The sequence below is a fragment of the Cryptotermes secundus genome, unplaced genomic scaffold, assembly GCF_002891405.2.
Source record: "Cryptotermes secundus unplaced genomic scaffold, Csec_1.0 scaffold901, whole genome shotgun sequence".
Lineage (NCBI taxonomy): Eukaryota > Metazoa > Arthropoda > Insecta > Blattodea > Kalotermitidae > Cryptotermes > Cryptotermes secundus.
In genome coordinates this window covers 135,257-158,057 of record NW_019729906.1, presented here as the reverse complement: position 1 = coordinate 158,057, position 22,801 = coordinate 135,257, and the positions used below count along the sequence as shown (strand labels likewise).

At 42.5% G+C, this 22,801-nt stretch overlaps 1 protein-coding gene across 2 annotated transcripts in view; it reads right to left on the bottom strand.

Moving 5' to 3' along the window:
• The window catches only part of LOC111865818, a 177,195-nt gene that overhangs the window by 29,709 nt on the left and 124,685 nt on the right, over positions 1-22,801 (bottom strand). For both annotated transcript variants that reach the window (XM_023854155.2, XM_023854156.2), the window contains exon 4: positions 7,586-7,663. In XM_023854155.2, coding sequence (XP_023709923.1) covers positions 7,586-7,663 — 78 coding nt within the window. The remainder of the gene's footprint in view (positions 1-7,585; positions 7,664-22,801) is intronic.

Here is a 22,801-nt window from a genome sequence, read left to right as displayed (position 1 = left end):
TTTCCCCTGCCAGTTCTCATTCAACCGACTGCTCCATAATCACCATCATCACCTGGGGCTGGTACAATAGGCCAGTTAGTGGCCGAGGTACGAAGTGGACTCAGTCTCACCCCACCCCAATAATCTAAAGGAAACTAAGTACACGCTGCTTTAAACCACTCAAAATCCAATGCTGAAGAGAAGCTTCCGTAAAATGGACTTTCTGGCATGTAAAGCATTCAGATTTCGTAAGGACACGAGGCGTTTCGCGGACAATTGAACATAATAACATATGGCGCTGGCCTTGTGCCTACCGTCAGAAGTGCCTTGTCTATGGCGTACTCGTTGTCACCCATATAAGGCACATTCTAGTGATGACACCAGTCCCTGCAAACAAGCAGATCGAATATGCCTGTGGTATGTGTACTGGGTTTCCACTGGAAGGATTACAAAGCCTCATTACCTTCCCCGTTCTACTCGTAGGTGAAGTTGTACCGAGCAGGTTCGTGGAGTGGAAGCGCTCTTGACTTGTGTTCGTGATATACTGAATTCGAATATCGGTTCCTGTAAGCGAATTCCACGAAATATCTTAAAAGTGGGCCAGTACAATCGCAACGCAAATAGCGGCCTCCGTAGTCTAGGGGTAACGTTCCCACCTCATGACTCAAGATACACAGGTTCAAACCCGGCGGAGGTCGTGGAATTGTTAAGGGCGGAAAAATTCAGGGAACAAGTCCTCCGGGAGGGACCTTTGAGCAAAATTAGGTAAAAAGTTTCCCGCCCAAGTAGTTTCCAATGCCTCCGGTAGATGGGGGAAGTATCAGGTACCACTACCAGTAGAGGGGCCGAACTCGCTGGCTGAACGGGGCTGATAGCGAGCACCAGTACCGGAAGGGTATGGCGACTGGTAGAATATCAAAGGGGGACGTACAATAGATGAACAACTGGTCGCGGTGCATGGGGAAACCCACCCCTTCCAATAATGAATGAATGAATGAATGAATCGCAACGCAACCTTACCTATTATTCGTGATGATCGTCCTATCAGATTCGGCGCTGTACTTGTAGTTAAAACGGCGTTGTGAGATGATATTGATATGAATGAACGCAAATGAATACTTTGCCGAGTCTGCCGGAGTTCGATAACCTTGGTACCGCACAGTGAAGTTGAAATGCTACCTGTAGCCACAGTAACATCGAATTTGATTCATCTTTTCACATTTCATGGTAAATCCCTGTACTTAAAGTAGGTATTCAGTTATTTACTACGTGATATCTGTGGGTCCCAAGGCTGTGAGCATTAAAATTGCCGTTTTCATAGACACGACGCCGTGCAGTTTGCTTGATAGGTACCCACATTTCAACGACGGAAGTTATTCGCCGAAGAATTAATGAAAATGACACAGGCAGTAGGAAGAAAAGAAGACAAAGAAATAATGGAAAGATAATGGAAGAAACGAGAAAGAAAAATCGAGAATTTAAGAAGAGTTTAAAATTTGGAGATAGGAAATTATGAGGGTCATATTTCGCTCTGTAATGGTAAACACTTCCGCTCCATATTCTGAAGGTCCCCGTTTCTATTCTCCTAACTGATGGTGGCTCCACTCAGTCCCGCTTAAAACAGGTTGTGACCTCTCACACTTCTGTTTTGCTCCCATTTCATCACTGAATCTCATTCTCCCTTTGGAGAGAGTTGTTAAGCAAACTAAGAACTGCATGGATGTTGAGATGTACCATCTTCTGGGATTTTATGCCGTCCGGTAGAAATCCACCGACGTTTCGGCGGAACAATCGGTGAACTTCTACCGGGCTACACGACGTCATATCCCAGAAGTTAGTGCTCTTCAAATTCACCGCTTTTAGAACCCCAAAATCCGACAGATGTTCACAGTTTCGTTGGGTCCGTCCCCTCATAGTGACATATCGGAAGGAAGCAGAGAAAACCGGGTCAACTCTGCGTGTTCATGTCTCACTTAAATTTGTAGCACAATCTTCGTATACTGACCTATAAAAGCCAGATTAATGTGCGTCTGTTTTCTTCTTTATGCAGTGACAGAAGACGCGGATAATGGGGGGAGACATTATGGTCTTATATTCGTGTTCACAGAGGATGTGATTCTGCCTGACAGATGACGTTCATCGTGTCATCGATATGTAGGTACAGGCAGTTGATCCGTGCCTTTAAGGAGAGGGACAGCGGCTATAGAACTTGCAAATGAAACGGACGGCAGAAAGGAGAGAAAGGGATAGGAATACGAAGGAAATAAAGGCAATTAAGGAAATAAGGGTTCAAAATAGATACATTATTTTCCCCGAGACATTAAATGTATGCATTTGTGCCCAAATGAATTATTCACAAATCTATACCATTGCGGTCTCCCCTTTGTGTTATCAGAATTAAAGCGTGTTTTATCCGTTTTAAATAGACATTTTACTATTTACTAATTTTTGCTAATTTTTAATTTTACTAGTCTACGGATATTGAGAACAGATAGCACATGCTTTGATTGAAAGTATGTGAAAGTATGGAACGACGGAAATAAATCAACATTACATCATGAAAATGTTAAGGGCATATTAAATTTTAAGAATGCGTAATTTGGAGCTTCTTCGCCAAATAATATTAGGTTGACCAAATCAATGAGTACGAGATGCCATAGGGCATGGGAAATGCAGGAAAAAATAGTCTGAAACCCAGAAGCGAATAGAAGAATAATTGCGGGGCCAGATGGGTAAGTTTAAACGTTCAGTAAAGGAATAGGATGTGAAGATGTGGACTGGATTCAACTGTCTCAAGATGGGGTCCATAGTAGTGAAAATTTTTATTTAGTAAGAGACGAAGAAATTCTTCTCAAGAAGAACTGCGCTTATGTGTATGCATTTATATTCTGATATCGAGTTTACGTTTCTAGAAACATATTAATGCATTCTGTATCAACACCACCTGATGCACCCTCCGGATATGATGGCACGTTTTGTATTTTGGCGTATTTGCCGCATGCAAGAACGGATCAGCCACAGAAACAACAGTTTATAAGTAATACACGCACCAACAGTGGAACAACGGGGTTATGCAACCGCTTCTAGGCAACGGCTCGGTAAACACACTTCCGCGCAGACGTAGTGATGACACACTCCAACAGTACTTAGCTATCACGTGATTTGTTTTCTGTGTGGGCCGCGCCACACAACAGTAGAACTGTTTTCTATGTTGTCCGTGCCGCGGCTGTATAACACGAGTTTGCTTGCAGTTCGTGTGGAGGCGGGTTCGAATACCTCCACCGTGACCCTGCTAGTCGTAGGAGGCGACGAAAAGGGAAGTCTCAAATTTGAGACAGTAATATATGGACTCGAGTACCAAGGGACTCGGACCCGAGAAAGACTGCACTGGCAAGGACTAGCAGCATATACAAAAGACAGACCCGTCTTCTCGCCAGAGAGGGCGCCCACAAAAAGAACAAGACCGTAACTGTCAAAGAGTAATAAAGATCTGGTCGCAAGCCCCGGATGGGTGCTTTATGCCAATACAGACTGACCGACTGACCGTCGGTCGTAAAATGAGACTTAGACTCAGCTAAGAAAAGTCCAGAAGAGTTTTTAGTTGAGTTCTGAGGTTCCAGGGTGATTGAACAAGAAATGGTAAGAAGACTTCATAGAAAATTGAAGTGCTAGTTTCTGTGTTGAGATCCGTTGCTAGGAGACGACTAGTGGAAATACAATTCCTAGTGCGTGTGGGACGGTTAACTGGAAAGTGTGTAATTCAGCGATAGCGCTGTATTAATTGTAATTAAGAGAGACTTTCACCGAAGTGCTAATAAATCCAATCATCCGAGCTAGAACCCGTTCTTTTCGTCACGCGTACCCCCATACACATGACAGTATCATCAGCACTGGCGAAACGTAGGCATGTCACTGAGGGGGGAATTTACCAACCCGATTAGCGCACACTTTTTTTTTATTGCTTGTGGGGTGGGACTAAATTCCTTGTACTGCGGCCACTTCTGGTCTATTGTACCAGCACCAGATGATAGGCGAGGGTGATTGTGGAGCAATTTGTGGAATGAAGATTGGCAAGGGAAACCGAAGTACTCGGAGAAAACCTGCCCCAGCGCCACTTTGTCCACCACAAATCCAATTTGACCAGACCAGGGATCGAACCCGGGCCGCCGCGGTGGGAAGCAAGCGACTATAGCACACACTAAGCAGCACATCATACTTTCAACACTGGCTGAGTTATGGAATAGTTTTATAAAGCTTGTGTTAACTTTAATTTCACTGGGTAGGCTCTGCCGCCGAGCTCCGCTGGTTAAATAAAACTGTTAGGCTTGGGCATGCGCAGAGGGCTCGGATATGAGAGCCAGCTGCACCCGAAGGGGTTTCCCAGTATATTTTCCTTATTTCAGAAGTGTAGATGGGCTGAAGTATCATGTCTTTTTCTTTTCCTAATAACTTATAAAATAGCGGATTTCGTGAAAAATCATGTCCAAAAGAGACAGTTACAGTCTGTGAGGAATGCTGCAGGTGCAATGAACATATTGAGTGAGCAAAATGATGACTCTTTGAAGTTCGTGATGATGATGATGTAAAATGTTCTTATGTGCCACACTGTATCATAGGGCGATACGTTCCTCCGAAACGTCGGTTAACACCACATATACACGGTGCCAAATCCCAGAAGACTGCTTTCTTCATAGTCACCGCCGTGAAAGCCTCAAATCTTACATAGTAGTCTATTGTACGTCCCCCTGTGAAGTTCTACCAGTCTCTATACCCTACCGGTACTGGTGCGTGCCATCAGCCCCTCTACTGGCTCAGCGGTACCTGATGCTTCCCCCCCTCTACCAGAGGCGTTAGAGATTCTTGTTGGGCGGTAAATGTCCGATAATTTGGCTCAGAGGCCTCCTTGATACATGAAGTTCTTTTACGTGCCGTAAAGCCCTGTATCATAATAAATGCACATGCTGCATGTAGGTCGGTGGTTAGTTATATAACTCAGTATCGATTAGTTACAGTCCCACGTTCAACACTAAAAGGCAAAACTATCCCCGTAAGAGACCGTGAAGGCCCACAGGGTTGTGAGACGTCGAGGCTCCCACATTCTCTCTAGACAATCAGCTCACAGATGGCGCTAAGGTTGTCAGCGTTACGCGTCGGTCGCCCTTTACCCCCAGGAAGATTCCTGGTACTCATTTCTGTTAGAGACTGAGTCGACCCTAGTGCCATAGTGGGGCTGGAAGGATTAGGTAAATTGAAAAAATCCACCTCATTTGGAGTCTAAGCCGCGATCTTCAGGCTTGTAGCATAGTGCCTCAACCAACTACTCTATCGCGTGCCCCCTCAAGTACAACACTATGTCTTATAAAATGTATTAACTTTAAATGTTTAAAAGTTTATCACTACATGTTTAGACCAATGTGTTAAAATTTTTGGTGAGGACACTGCTGTCTTCTGTTGTTGCTTATGTTGTTAAATATATGCGCATATATGTTTGAGCGCTTGGTTGTGTTCTCTCTTACTGTGTTTTTACTGCGTCTCTTGTTCCAGAATATAATATATAACTGTACTGTACATGTATATATGTACTTGTATGTATGTAATAGGCCGGTCACAGTAGGCGAGCGGTCTAAGGCATGCACTGTCTTCGCTCGCTTGGAAACCGCGATCGTGGGTTCGAATCCCACTCAGGGCATGGATGTTTGTGTGCGTTTTTCTGTGTTTGTGTACAGATAGAGGCCTTGCGACGAGCTGATCACTCGCCCAAGGAGTCCTACTGTATGTGTAAGATCTAGAAAAACCGAAGTGAACGGAGAAGTTCATAGAGGTAGGCCTAGGCCCACTGGTGCTGTAGTGCCAAAAACTATGTATGTAATAGAGAAGGATGAAAAAATGAAGCTTCGTAAAGTAACGTAGGTTCAAGAACTAAGAACGTAAGTGTATATGTACGTATGTAAATATATTTCCATTGAGTATACATTCGGACTGAAAAATTTTACATGCAAATATCCCGGCTAGCACCACGGATAGCATAAAGCTCACAGACCCAATTATAGTTATCTNGTGTGTTATACACCATCGTCAGAATCCTATAGTAACTACTTGTAGTGATCTTTATTCTGTATCCTTACGTTACATTGCAGACGTTCTTAAGTTGCAATGTTGTGATACAGAAGTGCCGAAGAAACTGTAAAATACTCCACACAAACTTTAAGACACGAAAAAATAATCGGTTACTTCGATCTGAAATAGCTGACTCAGTTACCTGAACACCGCCCAATGGATGCAGATCCTGTGGTTCGCCAGACATTAAACGAAGAACAGGACCACAAAAAAAACGTATTTGAACCGGTTTTTCGTTAGTATAAAATTCCTCGCGGAGAAATGGTGAAATTTGATGCCTTTGGTGGTGTTTTTGTTACAATAGACAAGTTAGGTGAACTCGAACAGATTCAAAACTAGACTCAGAAGAATAGAGGCATGTAATTTATGGGTCGATTATGTACAATCCAGAGACTCTTTGCTGCACAGCAAGTGACAGTGTTCATGAACAACAGAGCCATGTTTCTTGCTTAGCCATTTGCCTTGTTTGCAATATCATATCCGTGCTTGCCCCCATTGAACAAATCGACAGATTTTGACTAAACTTCCTACGGGCATAATACCACCAGAGTCCTTCCCTTATGTGTACTCTTCATTTCTGTATGAAGCTTCAGAAACTGCTGTATGCATTGGCAACGCTGACTTAACAACAGCCCTTTCTCTGTGTAGAGCTGCTGCTCTAGAAGTATCCATGTTCTTCCCTTAGGTTTTCGCGGCGGAGTCCAGTGTACTGGACTATAATATTATTATAATTATAATATTCTATATTATAATATCTATAATAATATATAATTATAATATATATAAGAAATATCAGAAAATGCTGCTGCTTGCTGACCGTGACAGTCAGCATCAATCCTGAGTCTGTACAGGGTTGCTGCTCTCATATTAAAACAATTAGGCCTATTCATATTTGTAACTTTCTGCACTTCCCACCAAACGTGTAAATATACATAACAGCATATTCATTACCTCGCTCTCCTTGGTGCTGGAGGCTGCGGACTTAGGCCTAGGCGTATGTGAATATTCCTCAACTGTCTACAGAGACCATGACAGCTGAGATCAAATCTAGAAGAATTGAATGTATAGGACATGTTCTGAGAACGGAAGTCATCAGGGTACTACAAAAAATCCTAGATGGAAGACCTGAGGGCAATAGAACCATTGGAAGACCGAGACTAAGATGGCTGGGCGCTGTGAATGATTTAAGAAATATGGGTTTGAGGCAGTAGAGAAAGAAGGCTGAAGTTAGACGAGAATAGGCAGGAATAGTCAGGGAGGAAGAGGTTAAACTTAAAAATATCCAGTACCTTCCTTTCTTCTCTGTTTTCTCTCTTTGGTCCCACGAGGTGCAAGGAGTTACCGTCGCTTGACGCACGTAGACAAACATCAATAAATATTCGTGTCGTTAACGGGATTCGAACTTCCAGTCTCTTCTGTTTCCTGTTTTAATACCGTTTTCTTTCATGCAATTTCAAATGTCTCTGTTTTACTAACTGCCTGCACATACCTTGGCCTCCAGGGTTTCCAGCTGCGCCATCCGCGGCTCCAGAGGCACTGCTGGAACTTGTCCAGGATGTAAGGCAGTCTGAAACACAGGAACATATAACTGTATTTGGAGTGCGCGAAGAGATCCTCACAACTTCTTCACCATATAAAGTTTATATGAAGACGAGACACCTCGAGGCAAATTCTTAAATATATCAGCGGCTTGTACGTGCGAGGTCGTCCTGTTTTTTTTTTTTCCCCCCCTTTTTCGTGGCCATCAGTGGCGACCCGCATCAAAACATCGCATCCTTATACGGTAATGCTTGTTCCGGCTAAATCATATCACGTTTTAGAGCATAGGGCTTATTTCTCAGTTTCATGCTCATTTTACAGACGGTAGGACTCCTTGTACGGCTGATCAGCTCGTCGCAAGGCCTCTACCTAAACACAGGACAACACAAACACAGAATAAATGTATACACACACAAAACATCCATGTCTTGTGTGGAATTCGAACCCACGATCCCGGCTTCCGAGCAAGCGAAGACAGTACATGCCTTAGACCGCTCGGCTACCGTGACCGGCCTGAGAAACAATTACACGGTTTTTAATGCAGTGAGATTATGAGTCTGTACATTCCATATTGCAAAGCTACGCTTTCGGGTGGAGACTGAAAAAAAAAAAAGGAAAAATAATGGCTGTTGTATCCGTAATATGTAAGCTAGTCCGTGACAACACCAAATGTAGTGTGAGATGTAATGAGATGTAGGAAATAACCACGAAAGAGGAGCCAGGGGAGATGTAGAAGAAATCAGTTATGGCTTCTTGTGATGAGCTCAACATTCCGACCCGTCAAGTTCTGCCACCTTTCTAACTACACTGAAACAAAATTCTGTGTGTAACGGAACTCCCCGCTGTGAGATAGTCTCCACTCTTTTGGGGTCCTAATAGTAATCTGGCATCCCTCTGCATAGACACACAAACATGCACATGTCTTTGTTGGTGTGTGTGTGTGTGTGTGTGTGTGTGCGTGCGTGCGTGCCTGTACGCATCCGTAATCACGCAACAGTACGCTGATTCAGTTCAGACGGCAACCCAATAAAGACTTATGTTCTGTATGAGGATGAAACCGACTTCCATAAACGTTTATCGTATACAAAATGGCAAATTATATAAAAAAAATATGAAGAAGGATTGCTCAGTTGGTATAGCGATCGTTTATTGCATATGTGCAATCAGCCATCATCGGGACAGAAAAATATATGCCCTACAGTAGGCCGATCGCAGAAAGCTCATTTAGAGGTTGTGTTTACCCCTGTCGTGTCCTCCGAAATCTTGTTATATCGTCTGTAGCGAAGGTTCAGAGCTGTCTTTCGATCACGAAATGAAACAGTCGAGCATCGTCACTCTCAAGACGCACGAGCCGACACTGAAGTCAATAATTGTGCGACAGGGGCGCCTGAGCTGCTGCAAGCAAGCCAGGTGGGTCGAGTTTTATTACGTGCCATTGAATGAGCTGCTTGCCCATTCTGTGCATGCGCTGTGAAGATATACAGCTTCACGGCTTAATAAACGAAGCAATATTCTTGCACACGGGTGTCCGGATATTGGCATCTATCTCTGTTCCATGACTTGTGTTCTTTTAGTAGTCATGAATCCCTTCTGTAACACTTCTCGGAAAAGAAGCTTTGTACGCTCTAAATTGTGTCCACATTATCATCCTATCAGAGTTGAATATAGGCATCAGATGGACCTACCTTACTCACATAAGCTGTATAACTAGAAGCCATTTGGGAGACCTTGACGAAGATAAGAGGATGATATTCAAATGTATCACAAAGAAATACGATTTGACGGTGTGGGTTGAACTCATCTGACCCGGGATAGGAACCAGGAACAGGTTACCGTGAACAATCTGATGAGCCATCGGGTTCCGTAAAAGTCTGAAGTGGGCGACTACTAGCTTCCCGAGAAGGACACTGCCACGAAAGTAATTTCGTTAGAGCAGACTTACTGTAGTGCCGATAGCAGTGGCCGCGCGGTCTGAGGCAGGAACTGTCTTCGCTCGCTCGAACTCTGGGATCGTGGGTATGAATCTCACTCGAGGCATGGTTGTCTCTGTGCGTTTATTCTGTGTTTGAGTTCTGTATGTAGTTAGCGACCTTACGACTGGCTGATCCCCCGTCCAAGGAGTCCAACCGACCGTGTATAGGATTAAGAAACTGAAAAAGCGGCCCAGGTTCAACAAAAGGGCTGTAGAGCCATAGATAGACAGATAGACATACTGTAATAATGTCGTGTTGTATTACATTTGATATAAAGGTAAAGGTAAAATAGTCCCTCCACCCAATTAGCCTGCCACGAAGACTTCTAGGCTGGTGGCAGTTTAGCTTCACGCATTAACTTCTGCAATAGATGGAAGTAATTCGAAAGCTTAATGCTCCGACCAGCTTACCCCTGGTATCAAATGGTCAGGAGTTTGGGTTGGCCTCAGAGCCAGCCTGGATGTGGTGGCGAAGAGACCTTCGACATTAAATCAGTTATATCGCGGTTATATTCTAGCTTGCTCATTGGCTGAGGTGGTCAGCTGATGCGTTGTGACACAAGGACAATTGTGTACTGACTCTCGAAACGTTCTGTAGCACTGCCTATTACACTGTATATATAACAGAAGATGGACAATGTCCAAGTTAATTACGGCGGTAAGACTCAACAATCGTCACGAACTTCTACAAAATAATTTTGTCGTACGTGAATAGTAAAACCAAAAGGAGCTATGTATCGTTTTATCGGGACTATTTCGCGGTCGTGTGTAATTTCATTACCGACTTATTGAAATATCAAACAGTAACTGACTCGAATAATGAATAATCAAAATACTGTAGCGTGTAGAGCCGTTACTATGCGACAACCGCAAGACAGGCAAATATAACAGATACGTTTCTAGGCAACGGCTCGGTAAACACATTCCCGCATCAACAGACACGCACGCAAAAATAAAAGATCTGTGCTTTTTATGTGGTCCGTTCCGAAATATTATAAGCAAGGAACAAGGTCGTAGTCAATTCTGTACGGGAGCCTGTAAAGAGAGGACTAGAGCGCGGAAGCTGAAGAATCTCCACTGTTAGAAACCGTTACCAGAAAGCGATTAATGGAGAATGTAACAGACTGATAACACTAATGTGTGTGTGTGTAACAGTGAACTGTAAAGTGTGGAGATCAGCGAAGGCGCTATAATTACTGGCAGTTACAAGTTGTGTCTATAAGTGGTCAATAAATCCGATTTCCAATCCAAAACCCCGCCGACAGCCACTCCATCACATGACAGTGTTGTTTAATTGAACTGATTAAGCACTTGAATCTACTTCGGCTCGTAGATTTATTGGGATAATTCGTATCGCTCTATAACAGCAGAAGTAGATACGTCATTCAGATAGTCCTGCTAAATGTTTCACAGATTAAATGAAAAGTGTATAAACCTGTAGGTCATTGTCCAAAACAATGAAAAGAGATAGGCTAGGACAGAAGAGAGAACACGCCTAGCAACTTCAAATTTGTAGATGATACAGTAGTTTATGATTCCTTCTTCATGGAGTGATGTCTTTCTTCAGGACGTGACATCAGGAATCAAAGTGAACGAACAAGGGACGGAAATGCTTCCTAACAACGCTGCAGCTACATCCACGTCGGAAATGAATGGGATAACAGCAGTAAGTAACGAACATTTCATATTTTTTAATTACAGTAGAACTTGGTTATAACGTCATCAAAGGGACCTAAAAATAGTGTCGTTATAAACGAATGTCGTTGTAACCGAAATGGGCACTTCCACAGTAGCCTTATGTTAGTCACGTAAAAATCTACCAAAAACCGAGTTAAAATGTTGCATTTTTTAGTGAAATACGTAGTTAAGTACAGACTAACGTAACATTAACGTGGAATTGCCCAAATGTGTAATATCAAAGACATATTACAGCGCTTTTCACTGACAATACACACCGCACTAATACTGTATATTAAAGGTAGGCCTACTCACCAAATTACAGTAGATTACATCAATTGTTGTGCCTTACTGTACCTAGATACGAGTACAGTAATCAGTTATCTTCATCTGTTTCCTGTTACTTGCCCAATACACACTTTCTAAATTACGTTCAATGTCCATATCAGAGAAATTCAGGAATGAAAATGACGTTACATACGAGGTTGATGCATTTGTGCATGTCGTACTAAGCAAGGTATAAAAACAGTTGCTTTATGAGGAATTAGTTCGTACCATTGAATATTTGACGCAATAGACAAGGCGTCGCAGAAACCGATGTTGCTATAACCAAGTTTTACTGTATTTACTAAGTGTCATATCTGAAGTGTTCTGTGCCACAAGCGTTCATTCCTGGTGAAATTTTCAGCGGCTCTGCTAGTCTTTCGCTGTTCAAGGAGTAACAGACTGAGGCTGTAACACATAAGCAGATTTCAGATACGAGAAGAGGTTGCCTTAAAGTAGATGTTTAATGTCAACATCAGAACCAAATGTTTCCTCGCTACCCCCCTAGTTCGTATCGTTTTATTCTAAAATGACAAAACGAATAAGGCAGGCCAAACTCTAAAGAACAGTTTATGAGAAGGGGTGAAAGTATGCCCCGTTGTATGTCGGGAACTGCAGCCAGAAATGTCTTAAATGCAATAGGTCTGCGGTAGGCCTTCACAAATACTGCAACCTTGTATCTTCGTCTCTAGAGTTCCTCAGCGCATATTTTTTGATATGGCCGTCTCAGTCACCTGACTTGAGATGAAAGTTAAGTCATGTTCACTGTAAGAAAAGACAATACTGAATGTATCGAGTGATATATGTAGATAGGGCACAGGAACTATAGTCGCATCAGCGTCTCACAGACGCGCCTCTAATGTTCGCGCTCGCATATTGTTGATATGGCCGTCTCAGTCACCTGACTTGAGAAAACTCCTATTTCATGAACTCTGTTGCTATTCCTTCTGCTTTGCTCCCTCCCCCGGCGGACAGGGGTCAGCAGAAAGCACATGACGTATACAGAAGCAGTGCAATTTATTTAACTTCAATGGCAAGGTTTTTACAAAATTTCAGGTATGGAGCGAGTAAAATTTTAAACTGTAAAATATCTGTATGCAACAGTCCGATTACATTTGGATCCTATTTTCGTTTCTTCGCTCAGATTAATGATTCAATCGTATTAAATACAGTACACCTATCTAAAATCTAGTATGAATTAAAAAGAAACATATTTAACGAAATATTTCTCTCGTTCATGGAGTGAAAAACAAAGCAAAATTATCGATAATAAATGACAACTGTTTAAAACAACACGCGAAAGAAAAAAGACGGTTGACAGAAGTTATATAGAAATGTCTTTACACATAATTCTGCTGCTTACTCTAATCCTTAAAATTTATCTGAGAAGTCACATTCCTGCCATAAATATTAAAGAACAAAGAAACCGAGACACAACAAAATGGGCCCTATATGCAGGATACTTTGCAGTATTTCATGAACAGGAAACAAAGCCTCAATGGCAAGAAAGAAACACGCGATGGATAAGGAAGAAAAAAAGGAAGACTGGAAGAATAAGAAGGAAAGAAAGTACGAGTATATTTGAAAATATGCATCCTGATATAACACAGATACAGCTTATATTTCTGACCTATCGTCTGGCCCATATGCAAGTGCGTAAGCTTTCTTTCTTTATTTCTCTCTCTTGCTTTTCGTCTTTCTTTCTTTCTTTCCTTCCTTCCTTCCTTCCTTCAAACCTGCAAGTACATACTTAAACCCTCTCCTTAATGGAAAATTGATCAGGCGACTTTGAATTCAGCTGTAGGAGGACTTTTTTTTTTTCCTTGGCACTACAGCCCCAGTGGGCCTAGGCCTACCTCCATGAACTTCTCCGTTCACTTCGGTTTTTCTAGATCTTACACATTCGGTAGGACTCCTTGGGCGAGTGATCAGCTCGTCGCAAGGCCTGTACCTGTACACAAACACAGAAAAACGCACACACAAACTAAACATCCATGCCCTGAGTGGGATTCGAACCCACGATCCCGGTTTCCAAGCGAGCGAAGATAGTACATGCCTTAGACCGCTCGGCTACCGTGACCGGAAGTAGGAGGACTTTACCTTGCGTTATATGTTCAACACTGTTCACATAATTATTTACTTTAATTGGCATTTCTTATCGCGAAACTTATTTACTTAATCCGTTCCTCTTATACCTAACGGTATCGAGGTTTGTTTGTGTTTTCTCTTTTCGTTTTTGATCTTTTACAGACGGTATGAACCCTTGGACGAGTGATCAGCTCGTCGCAAGGCCGCTACTTAAACACAGGACAACCCAAACACAGAATAAACACATATACATACCAAATATCTATGCCTTGTGTGGGATTCGAACCCATAATCTCGGTTTCCGAGCGAGCGAAGAGAGTACATGCCTCAATAACGCTCGGCTACATTGACTGGCTATCACGAAACTGCTCCTAATTTCTCCCCCCAGTTACCACGGCCCGCATGGGTGAGTAGCCCATACTGTAGGGTTGGGCAGATTCTTCAGTAAGAAGCTGGGAATTCAAAGTACTGAATTGGCTGGATCAGAACCGTCAGTTGTATCAGCAGTCTGGCACCTCAGAGGTTCGCACCGTCGTCGCGTTGATACGAGTATGGTTGGTTTAGGAAATTAAGAAGCACTCGTAAGCCCACGATGATGGAGTGGCGTCTGGTGACAAGAGTTCGTATCTAGCTTCACAACAATTCGCCGGTTGGATGAAGGACACCGTACTGTCGGCTACGCTTGCTAGGCTGTCTTGAAGTACTGTATAATTCTAATAACTTATGTTAATATTACGATGTATTCTCAGATGGCAGAATTTAGCAGGTACGGCATAAATCCCAAGTCGCATGTCACCATGAAACTCAACTTGCCTAGCATCCTCACTACGAAGCCATAAAATTTACATGTTTATTTTTACACCGTACTAAAGACATGTACATCGAATAAGGTTTTTGTCTTTGGGGAAAGAACGCTCAACTGTTGTTAGCATAGCGAAGAAACTGCTTGAGAGGAAGCTTTCCTTTATTGGTTAAGTGAAAAAAAGATATTACGAGTTATGACAAAGAAACCATTACTCTTTCATACAGGCTAAGTGATGTTTAGGTAAAAAAGGTAAACGTAAAGCTATCCCTGTAACAGACCTTGAAGGACTATAGGAGGGTGAAACTTCGAGGTTCCCACATTTTCTCTAGACAGTCAGCTCACGGATGGCGGTAAGGTAGTCAGCCTTACGCGCCGGCCACCCTTTACCCCCCAAGACGATTCCTGGTACTCATTTATGTTAGAGACTGAGTCGACCCCAGAGCCATAGTGCTGCTGGAAGAATTAGGTAAATTGAAAATTCCACCTCATCGGAAATTGAACCCGCGACCTTCTGGCGTGTAGCATAGTGCCTCAACCAACTACGCTACCGCATGCCCCTTAGAGATGTTTGGGTAATACTTAGAAACAATTACACTGTCTTATAAGGGAATACACTGTGACCAATAACTTCATAATTTACTCTCATTACTTGATGAAGTTAGGGTAACAAAATGAAATATGATATGTGAAAGACGTATGTCACGCAGGAGACAGGCAAATGCATTCACAGTTTTAGCTGAAGACTGAAACGAAAAGATATTGCTTGGGATTTAGGCATAGATACGAGGATGTGCCTAATATTAAACTGATCATAAGAGACATAGTTTCTGAAGACCTAAACTGGATTCAACTGGCTGAGAATATGAGGTCCAGTATAACCCCACATCATATGAAAATAAAAGTTTAAAAGAAATCTTCATTTTTCCTAAGAAACGGCTTTTCTTGTGAACTTCGTGCGAAAGGTCAAACTGCAAACATGACAGCTCACTCCTCTTTAGCAAAGAAGAAAATAGATGGATCAAAATAAAGCAAAAAGCAGTCAAACAAACCACGCCTCTTTCTCCGTAAGCTGCAACTTCTTTCGAAATATTTTTCAATTAAATTCAAGGAAATCTCGTTTCATAATTCTCTTCATTTTTGTATCTCTAGTGTGATTAGTTTTGCAGAAAAAAAAAATGTTTTATCCACAGTCAACGTGGAGGTCGCTGAAGTACATAAACAAGCACAGAGAAGACATCTGGAGAACACGCACAGTACTGCAATGGAACACACCTTTCTAATCTCCGTTTTCGTGCTGTGGGCTAGTAAGCACAAAAACAAGCACTTACATTGCAACGTGGCTGACGTACTGTTGCTGGTCGCTTTCATTCGCTACTGTCCATTTTTATTAACAAGAGCATGTAACTAGCTTCCAGTCGGACCGACAGAAAAACAGCGCTGTTATCAATCATGACAAACGCTTTGAGAGAACACGAGGCACGTATTCGCGTCCCATACCTTTCCCACAGTTGCCACAGGTTTATAAGTGGCCAACAAATCACGTTTCCACGTTGTTTTCTTTTGCATTCTCGTCAGCTACATCTCTTTATCTACGAGTATCTTTTTTAAGAACAAATTATGGATCTACAGGTCAGGTTAAAAGCGGCTACGCAACAGTGGAATTGTGTGTTACAAGATGGAGGTAATATAGTTTACGAATTTGCTCTTTACAATTTTGTGTACCTCAGTGGTCTTAATGTCCATTTATTTCTGATGAAAATCTTGTATATTGGTTGGTTATTTGTCTTTTTATACGTGTGGCATGGGGAGGATATGTGTAGCATGTTTTTCCCTGTTATTCTGCTTCAATTCCAAGCTAATAAGAACACTCGAGAAACGAAAAATAAAAGAGTCGTTCTAGAGATAAGTGATATATTCCGAAGTCACCGTTTTACCTCAATTGAACATAGCAACTTAGTGGCTTACACATCTGCTTCTTATTTGAGGTCCCGACTTAAATTCTCGGTTAAATGGCCCGCTATGCTGAGGTTTTACGTGGTTTTCTTAGTCAGTTCTAGCAAATTCCGAGAACGTACCATAAAATAAGACACTACCACTTCTTTACGGGGGCACGCGGTAGCGTAGTTGGTTGAGGCACTATGCTACAAGCCGGAAGGTCGTGGGATCGAATTCCGATGAGGTGGATTTTTTCAATTTACCTAATCTTTCAGCTGCACTATGGCCCTGGGGTCGACTCAGCCTCTAACAGAAATGAGTACCAGGAATATTCTTGGGGGTAAAGGGCGGCCGGCGCGTAAGGCTGATAACCTCACCACCATCTGTGAGCCGATTGTCTGGAAAATGTGGGAGCCTCAACATCTCACAACCCTATGGGCCTTCACGGCCTGTTACAGGGATACCTTTACTCTTTTTACTTATTTTACCACTTCTTTACACGTTCATTCCAATTCATTATTCGCAATCATTCTCCGCTTCGAAGCTAAACAGCGTACGCAGTCGCTACACCACGAAACAAGCCTGTACATAGCAGCAGCCATGCCATTGATCTGGATGGTCCGTCAGACAGGTTATGGCAGGGCCTTACGACGCGCTGTCCCGAACAGTATCCTCATTAACGTCAAGATCATCTAAGCCCGGCGGCTACCTACTGTACTTACAGCACTGGCACGACCAGAGCTTGTAGCCTCAGGGCTGTTTGATTTCATAATGACAGCAGAGGGGAGCGGTTTGTGGTATACTTTATGTCTGTTCTTAAGACAACCACTGCCAGTGATCCCATCCAACACTCCTTCAATAAAATGCATAGGTTTTAAATACAGGGTTTTAACAAGGCAAGTATGGCTGACCTCTCGCTAGGTCCGCAGGGCAAGGCACATCCCTCCTTGAAGGGTTCAGTCTCCTGGGACATAACGCAGTATAGTCCGTGATTCTTCTGAGGAGCACCTTCAGCATCGGAGAATAAGTCAAGAAAGAAACCAGCATAAATTGCTTGACTTATTCTTTGGCCCTGAAGATGGAGATGACATGTTCCTCCGAAACTTCAGTTGCTTCTCAGGGGACTATAAGGCATTATATCCCAGAAGATAGAACACTTCATAGTGACAGCTGTGAGAACCTGAAGTCTCTGCTCAGCTGTCCTCTTTACCCGCCTTCTTGTTTCTTTCTCTTGCTCTGACACCACGGAGGCTGCTACAGCGGTAATACTGTAGAGGTGTACGTGAATGCGGGGGGGTACGAGGTTCACATCTCAACTGAATTAAGCTTATCTTCTATGCGGCGTGGTCTAGTACGTAGAACCAACTTGTGTCTCCCAGAACTGGCTACGAAAGGTGGCGTGATCCACATCTCTTCTTTTTTGTTGTGAGCAACACAATTATCTGTTCGGAGCGATCACATCCATATTACATGCAAAAAACTGCCTGCCCCAACAATAGAGCGCCAGGAACTCAATGGGAAACGTAACCCCTACTGCATGGACTCTATGTTTTGTTATGCTCCCCAGTTCCTTCTCCTCACCCCGTCCTTCTCGTTCTTTTCTTTAAAACATCATGATCATCACCCGACGAAGAGGCTGATTGGTGCACGTATAAATTCCGAGACTTGTATCTGGAATATGCCAGCATCTAATCTCGACCTTATTATTGCCATCTTGTCCTGAAGTCTTTACACAAGAACACCGGCATAGCTCCTGCCTTCATATACCAGAAATCCAAAAGGTTGCATTTTTATAAGATAAAGTTTGTTATTATTTTGTTTCAGTCTAATTTATGAAGTTGTGTATGTAACTAAAAAGGAATTTCCCGTGAAGCACCAACTTTCTCACTGGATAGCTCATTCTCTTCATTTTTGCAGCGTCACGTTAGTACTTTTTAAAATATGTCAATTTTTCTTACACGCAGCATTCACCCATATCAGATCAGTGTTTCACTCCCGTGTCTCCCCCCTTCTCGTCTTCTGTGAAACATGTCATTTCTGTTATCTTTAAATAAACTCCATTATTACAATTAGTAATGTCCCTCTGATAATTATTATAATACGAGTAGTAGCGTAATGGCAATAGTAGTAGTAATAATAATAATAATAACTAACACCTCCTTGAACATTACGCTAGTCCTCCAACCTGCAATTCGAATTTTCACTTGCAACAGCAAGTCCACGTCATCCACTCTCGGTGCATGCGTACTGTCTCTGTAAAACTAGGTAGTTAGGTAGTCTAGTTATCTTATTACGGGGGAGAACGTACGTTTTGATAAAGTTAGATCCTTTATTTTCCATCCGTTTTTTACTTGAACTGTTTTGTCTACTGCCAATCACAGTGGCCACGCGGTCTAAGGCATGAACAGTCTTCGCCCGCTCGAACACTGGGGTCATGGTTTCGAATTCCACTCAAAGCATGAATGTCTGTGTGCGTTTATTCTGTGTTTATGTTCTGTGTATAAATAGAGGCCTTGCGACGGGCTGATCCCCCGTCCAAGGAGTCCTACCGACTGTGACCAGGATGAAGAAACTGGAAAGCGGCCAAGGCCTAACAGAGAGCTGTGGAGCCATAGATAGATAGATGGATAGGTTCGTCTACTGTTCATGAAAACTCCATCTATAGTCTCCAATAAATATAAAATAATTCATAACTAGAAATATTTATTATGAGAGGCTGAGAACGCCTGGGGTTCTATTGCTAGCAGGAGCAGGAGATACTGCAGCCAGAGCGTGAATCTGACCATTCGCCTCCATCATGAGACGGGGTTAAGAATGCATATTGTTTAATGTCATGGTGCTTGAAACACAGGGATAACTTTGCCTTTTTATTTACTTTTTTTTTTCCTTGGCGCTACAGCCCCAGTGGACCTAGGCCTACCTCCATGAAACTCTCCGTTTCACTTCGGTTTACTAGATCTTACGCATACGGTAGGACTCCTTGGGCGAGTGATCAGCTCGTCGCAAGGTCTCTACCTGTACACAAACACAGAAAAACGCACACAAACATCCATGCCCTGAGTGGGATTCGAACCCACGATCCCGGCTTCCGAGCGAGCGAAGACAGTGCATGCCTTAGACCACTCGGCTACCGTGACCGGCTTTTATTTACTTACTTAATTATTTTTGTAATGATGGCAGTTTCCCTACACTATATACGATAAAGTATATATATATTGACAGGGCCAAATTGTTAATAGACCCATTACCTAAATATCATAGTGAACCGGACTGAATCTGCAAGCGGCCATGTGCAGTCTACCTCTGTTCTGGACGCACATGCGCGCGAACAGTGTTCAGATAACCGCTTTGCAATGAAGTCTTGTCTGTTTGCATCAGTATAATTCCTGCCCCGAAGGTTTGTTCCAGCTTCTGTTACACGTGAGAGGTTTCTCAAACACGTTACAAACGTAAAGAAGAAAGTTCTTAAACCCTCACAGAGAACAGAGACGGGGGGAGAGGTGATAACTCCACGTTTCGTGCAACCAAAGCGTAGGGAACAGCCAGTTCTGGCACCGCTTGCTCATTCCCTGCCGGGATCTCATTGTTTTGGCATTAACGGCTCCAGTGGAGGTGTCAATTCTGGTCTAAATAACAGAGAAAATAAAAATACATTTCCTCATATTGCTGGACGTTCACTTTACATTTTTATATTGAAGATTGCTCAGGCCTAAAGCTTGTGACTTGTATTTTGGAGATGGCTAGTTCCGGCCTCCGCCGGTACAACTAAACCTGGTTGTTTTTCGTGGTTTTCCACAGTACTTCCAGACAAATGCTGAGCTACAACCTGAAATTAGATCAGGGCCCTTTACATCCACGTTCTTTCCAATTAATTAACTAGCTAACCATCCTACAATCTAGGATGCGGTGCCATGTAGACATAGTATAAACCGACGTTTCGGAGGAGCGTATCGCTTCCATCTTCAGGGTAGAAGAAAAAAGAGAAAAAATCCGCGAGCTAGGAACCAGCGTGAGTAGGTGACTGCTTCCTAAAGCCTGAGCTACTGGCTACACTCTTCATATTTTGAAGCGGTCAGATTCGAACCTCGGCCCGGAGAGTCAGTATCATGACTGAAAATGCTGCATATGTTTCTTCGCCCCTCCTGGTAAACGTAGGGACGGTATCTTCTACTCCCTTCCACGTCTTTTTTAGTTTATTATTCTTTATCCTAGTATTCTGTGCTGTGGTCCTTGTACCTATATAATGTCAAAGAACTTCATTAGATGAACTGAAAGCAAACCAAAAATCAATCTATACCAATCTGAGACTATGATCATAAGCAGGGCCCGGATTTTGATGACGTGTCATCTTTTTTTCCTTGTATCCTATCTCGAATATGAGCTGCTGGATACAGAAATGTAAATTTTATAGGTAATTTTTGTCATTTTATGACATTTTTAGGTTTAAGGTCATTTTTTTCATTTGGGAGGTAATTTTTTGGTAAATGTTTGAACTTTTAAGGGTATTTCTTGTCATTTTTGGCCATTTTAGGGAATTTTTCTTCATATGTTTTCTGAAATGTGAATAACATGGAAGCGAAGTGTTCTTTCTTTTCTCCTTTATGTCATTTTTCTGGATTTTTTCGGTCATTTTTTAAATATTTTCAGGTCATCAAAATCCGGGCCCTGATCATAAGCCTTTAGTGTTTAAACCTGCAACCTTTTCCGAGTTAACAGACACTCTCAAAAATGTTCTTCCACTTCCCTGTCATTTGCACCTGTACTTATTTAATATTATGAATTCTTTTATTGCCCATTCTTTAAATTTATTTCTCTTTTCCGTTTGCTGAATCAACATTCATTTCTTTCAAATTACTTTTCATTCCTAAATGTATCGAATCTACATATGCTTTCACACGGCTAATTTTGTTTCGCTTCAATTTTAACTCTGCTTTCACCCCTACACTTTTATTTTCGCCCAGGTTTTTGTTCTGTCTATTTATAGTGTAATACTGCCAATATTGTCAATAAGTTACACATAAAATTTGTAAAGTCTTCTTTTAATGCTATTTCTATAACTTTCCTCAGAGTCTCAGTTACTATATGTCGGGATAGTACCTTGAAATAGGTGACAGGCGCTCCCTTTCAAATTCTTATCTACCATCCTCCGATATTATTGCCGTATCCTGTTTCGTTCGAAATTAAAGAATTCACTAGGCCTACAATAAGACTCCCAGTCACAGTTCATAATCATGCATCAGTCGTTGGACGCGACATAAACAGAGCAGCTGTGTAACTAGTGTCAGTCGAGGCATACTTGAGGGCGCGTCATACTACGAGGAGACGCCTTACGGAGGAAAAGTCCTATGTCTGATTTCCTGTTCCAATCGTGTGCTCAAAACAGAATCTGACAGCTTTATAACGATTATATTCTTGTAGGTACCGAGCTGCATCACTTCTGATGACAGTGCACTCTAAAAATGTTTTATATATACACGTAGTATGAACACCAGGTTTTCGTGAAAGTGGGGAGTGTTTCGTATAAGACTGCCGGTAAGAATCCTTTTTTCTAGTGCATTTTCTCCCTTGTATCTTTGAAAAGGCGGGATCCATTTCGGGTCTGACCCGAAAATCGTAATTAAATTTTGTCGCGTGTAGAATCCAAAGGCCCAGCACCACCATTTGGCACGATCCTAAGCCACATCTGCATTGTTATTCTCCTAATCCTTTCCTCTTCTTCCAAATGGCCGCTTTCACCACCGAAATGTCCGTGCATTTCTTGTCTCCCCTATCTGAACTACATGGATACCTTGAAAAGGAACACAGGAACTGGAATTCTTTCTTTCTTGTCAGCCGGTAAAGTAGGATGGCGTGGTTAAGGACTGGTTTAAACTGGCTCGGGATAAGGAACAAAGGCGTACTCTTGAGAACACAGTAATGAACCTTCTGGTTCCAAAAAGTGTTTGGAAATTCTTGAGTAGCTGAGAGGCTGGTAGCTTCAGAAGAACTCAGCTCTATGGAGTCAGTTAATCAGATAATAATTTGATCTGTGGTTACGAAAAGGCGGAACCTTCTAATCTAAACTGTATATGTACTTCTGTACACTTATGGAATAAATCGATTTAATCCAAGTCAACAGTGTGTCAGTAATCGTGATTAGCATATCGATGATCGGTAGAGCCAAGATTTTCTTTCGTGAGCGAGCATCAATACCAGCTGAAGTCCGTTCTTAGGGAAACGTTCTCATGCGAGTTTTGCTTCCACTCCTACTGAAGAAGGTCATGGTTTGGTTACAGAGGGAGAACGAAGCTATCCCCTGTTTGTAATTATTCATTCCATCGCCTTGGGCCCCAGTAACCAATTCGTCGCGCCCGCTCCGCTCGCCC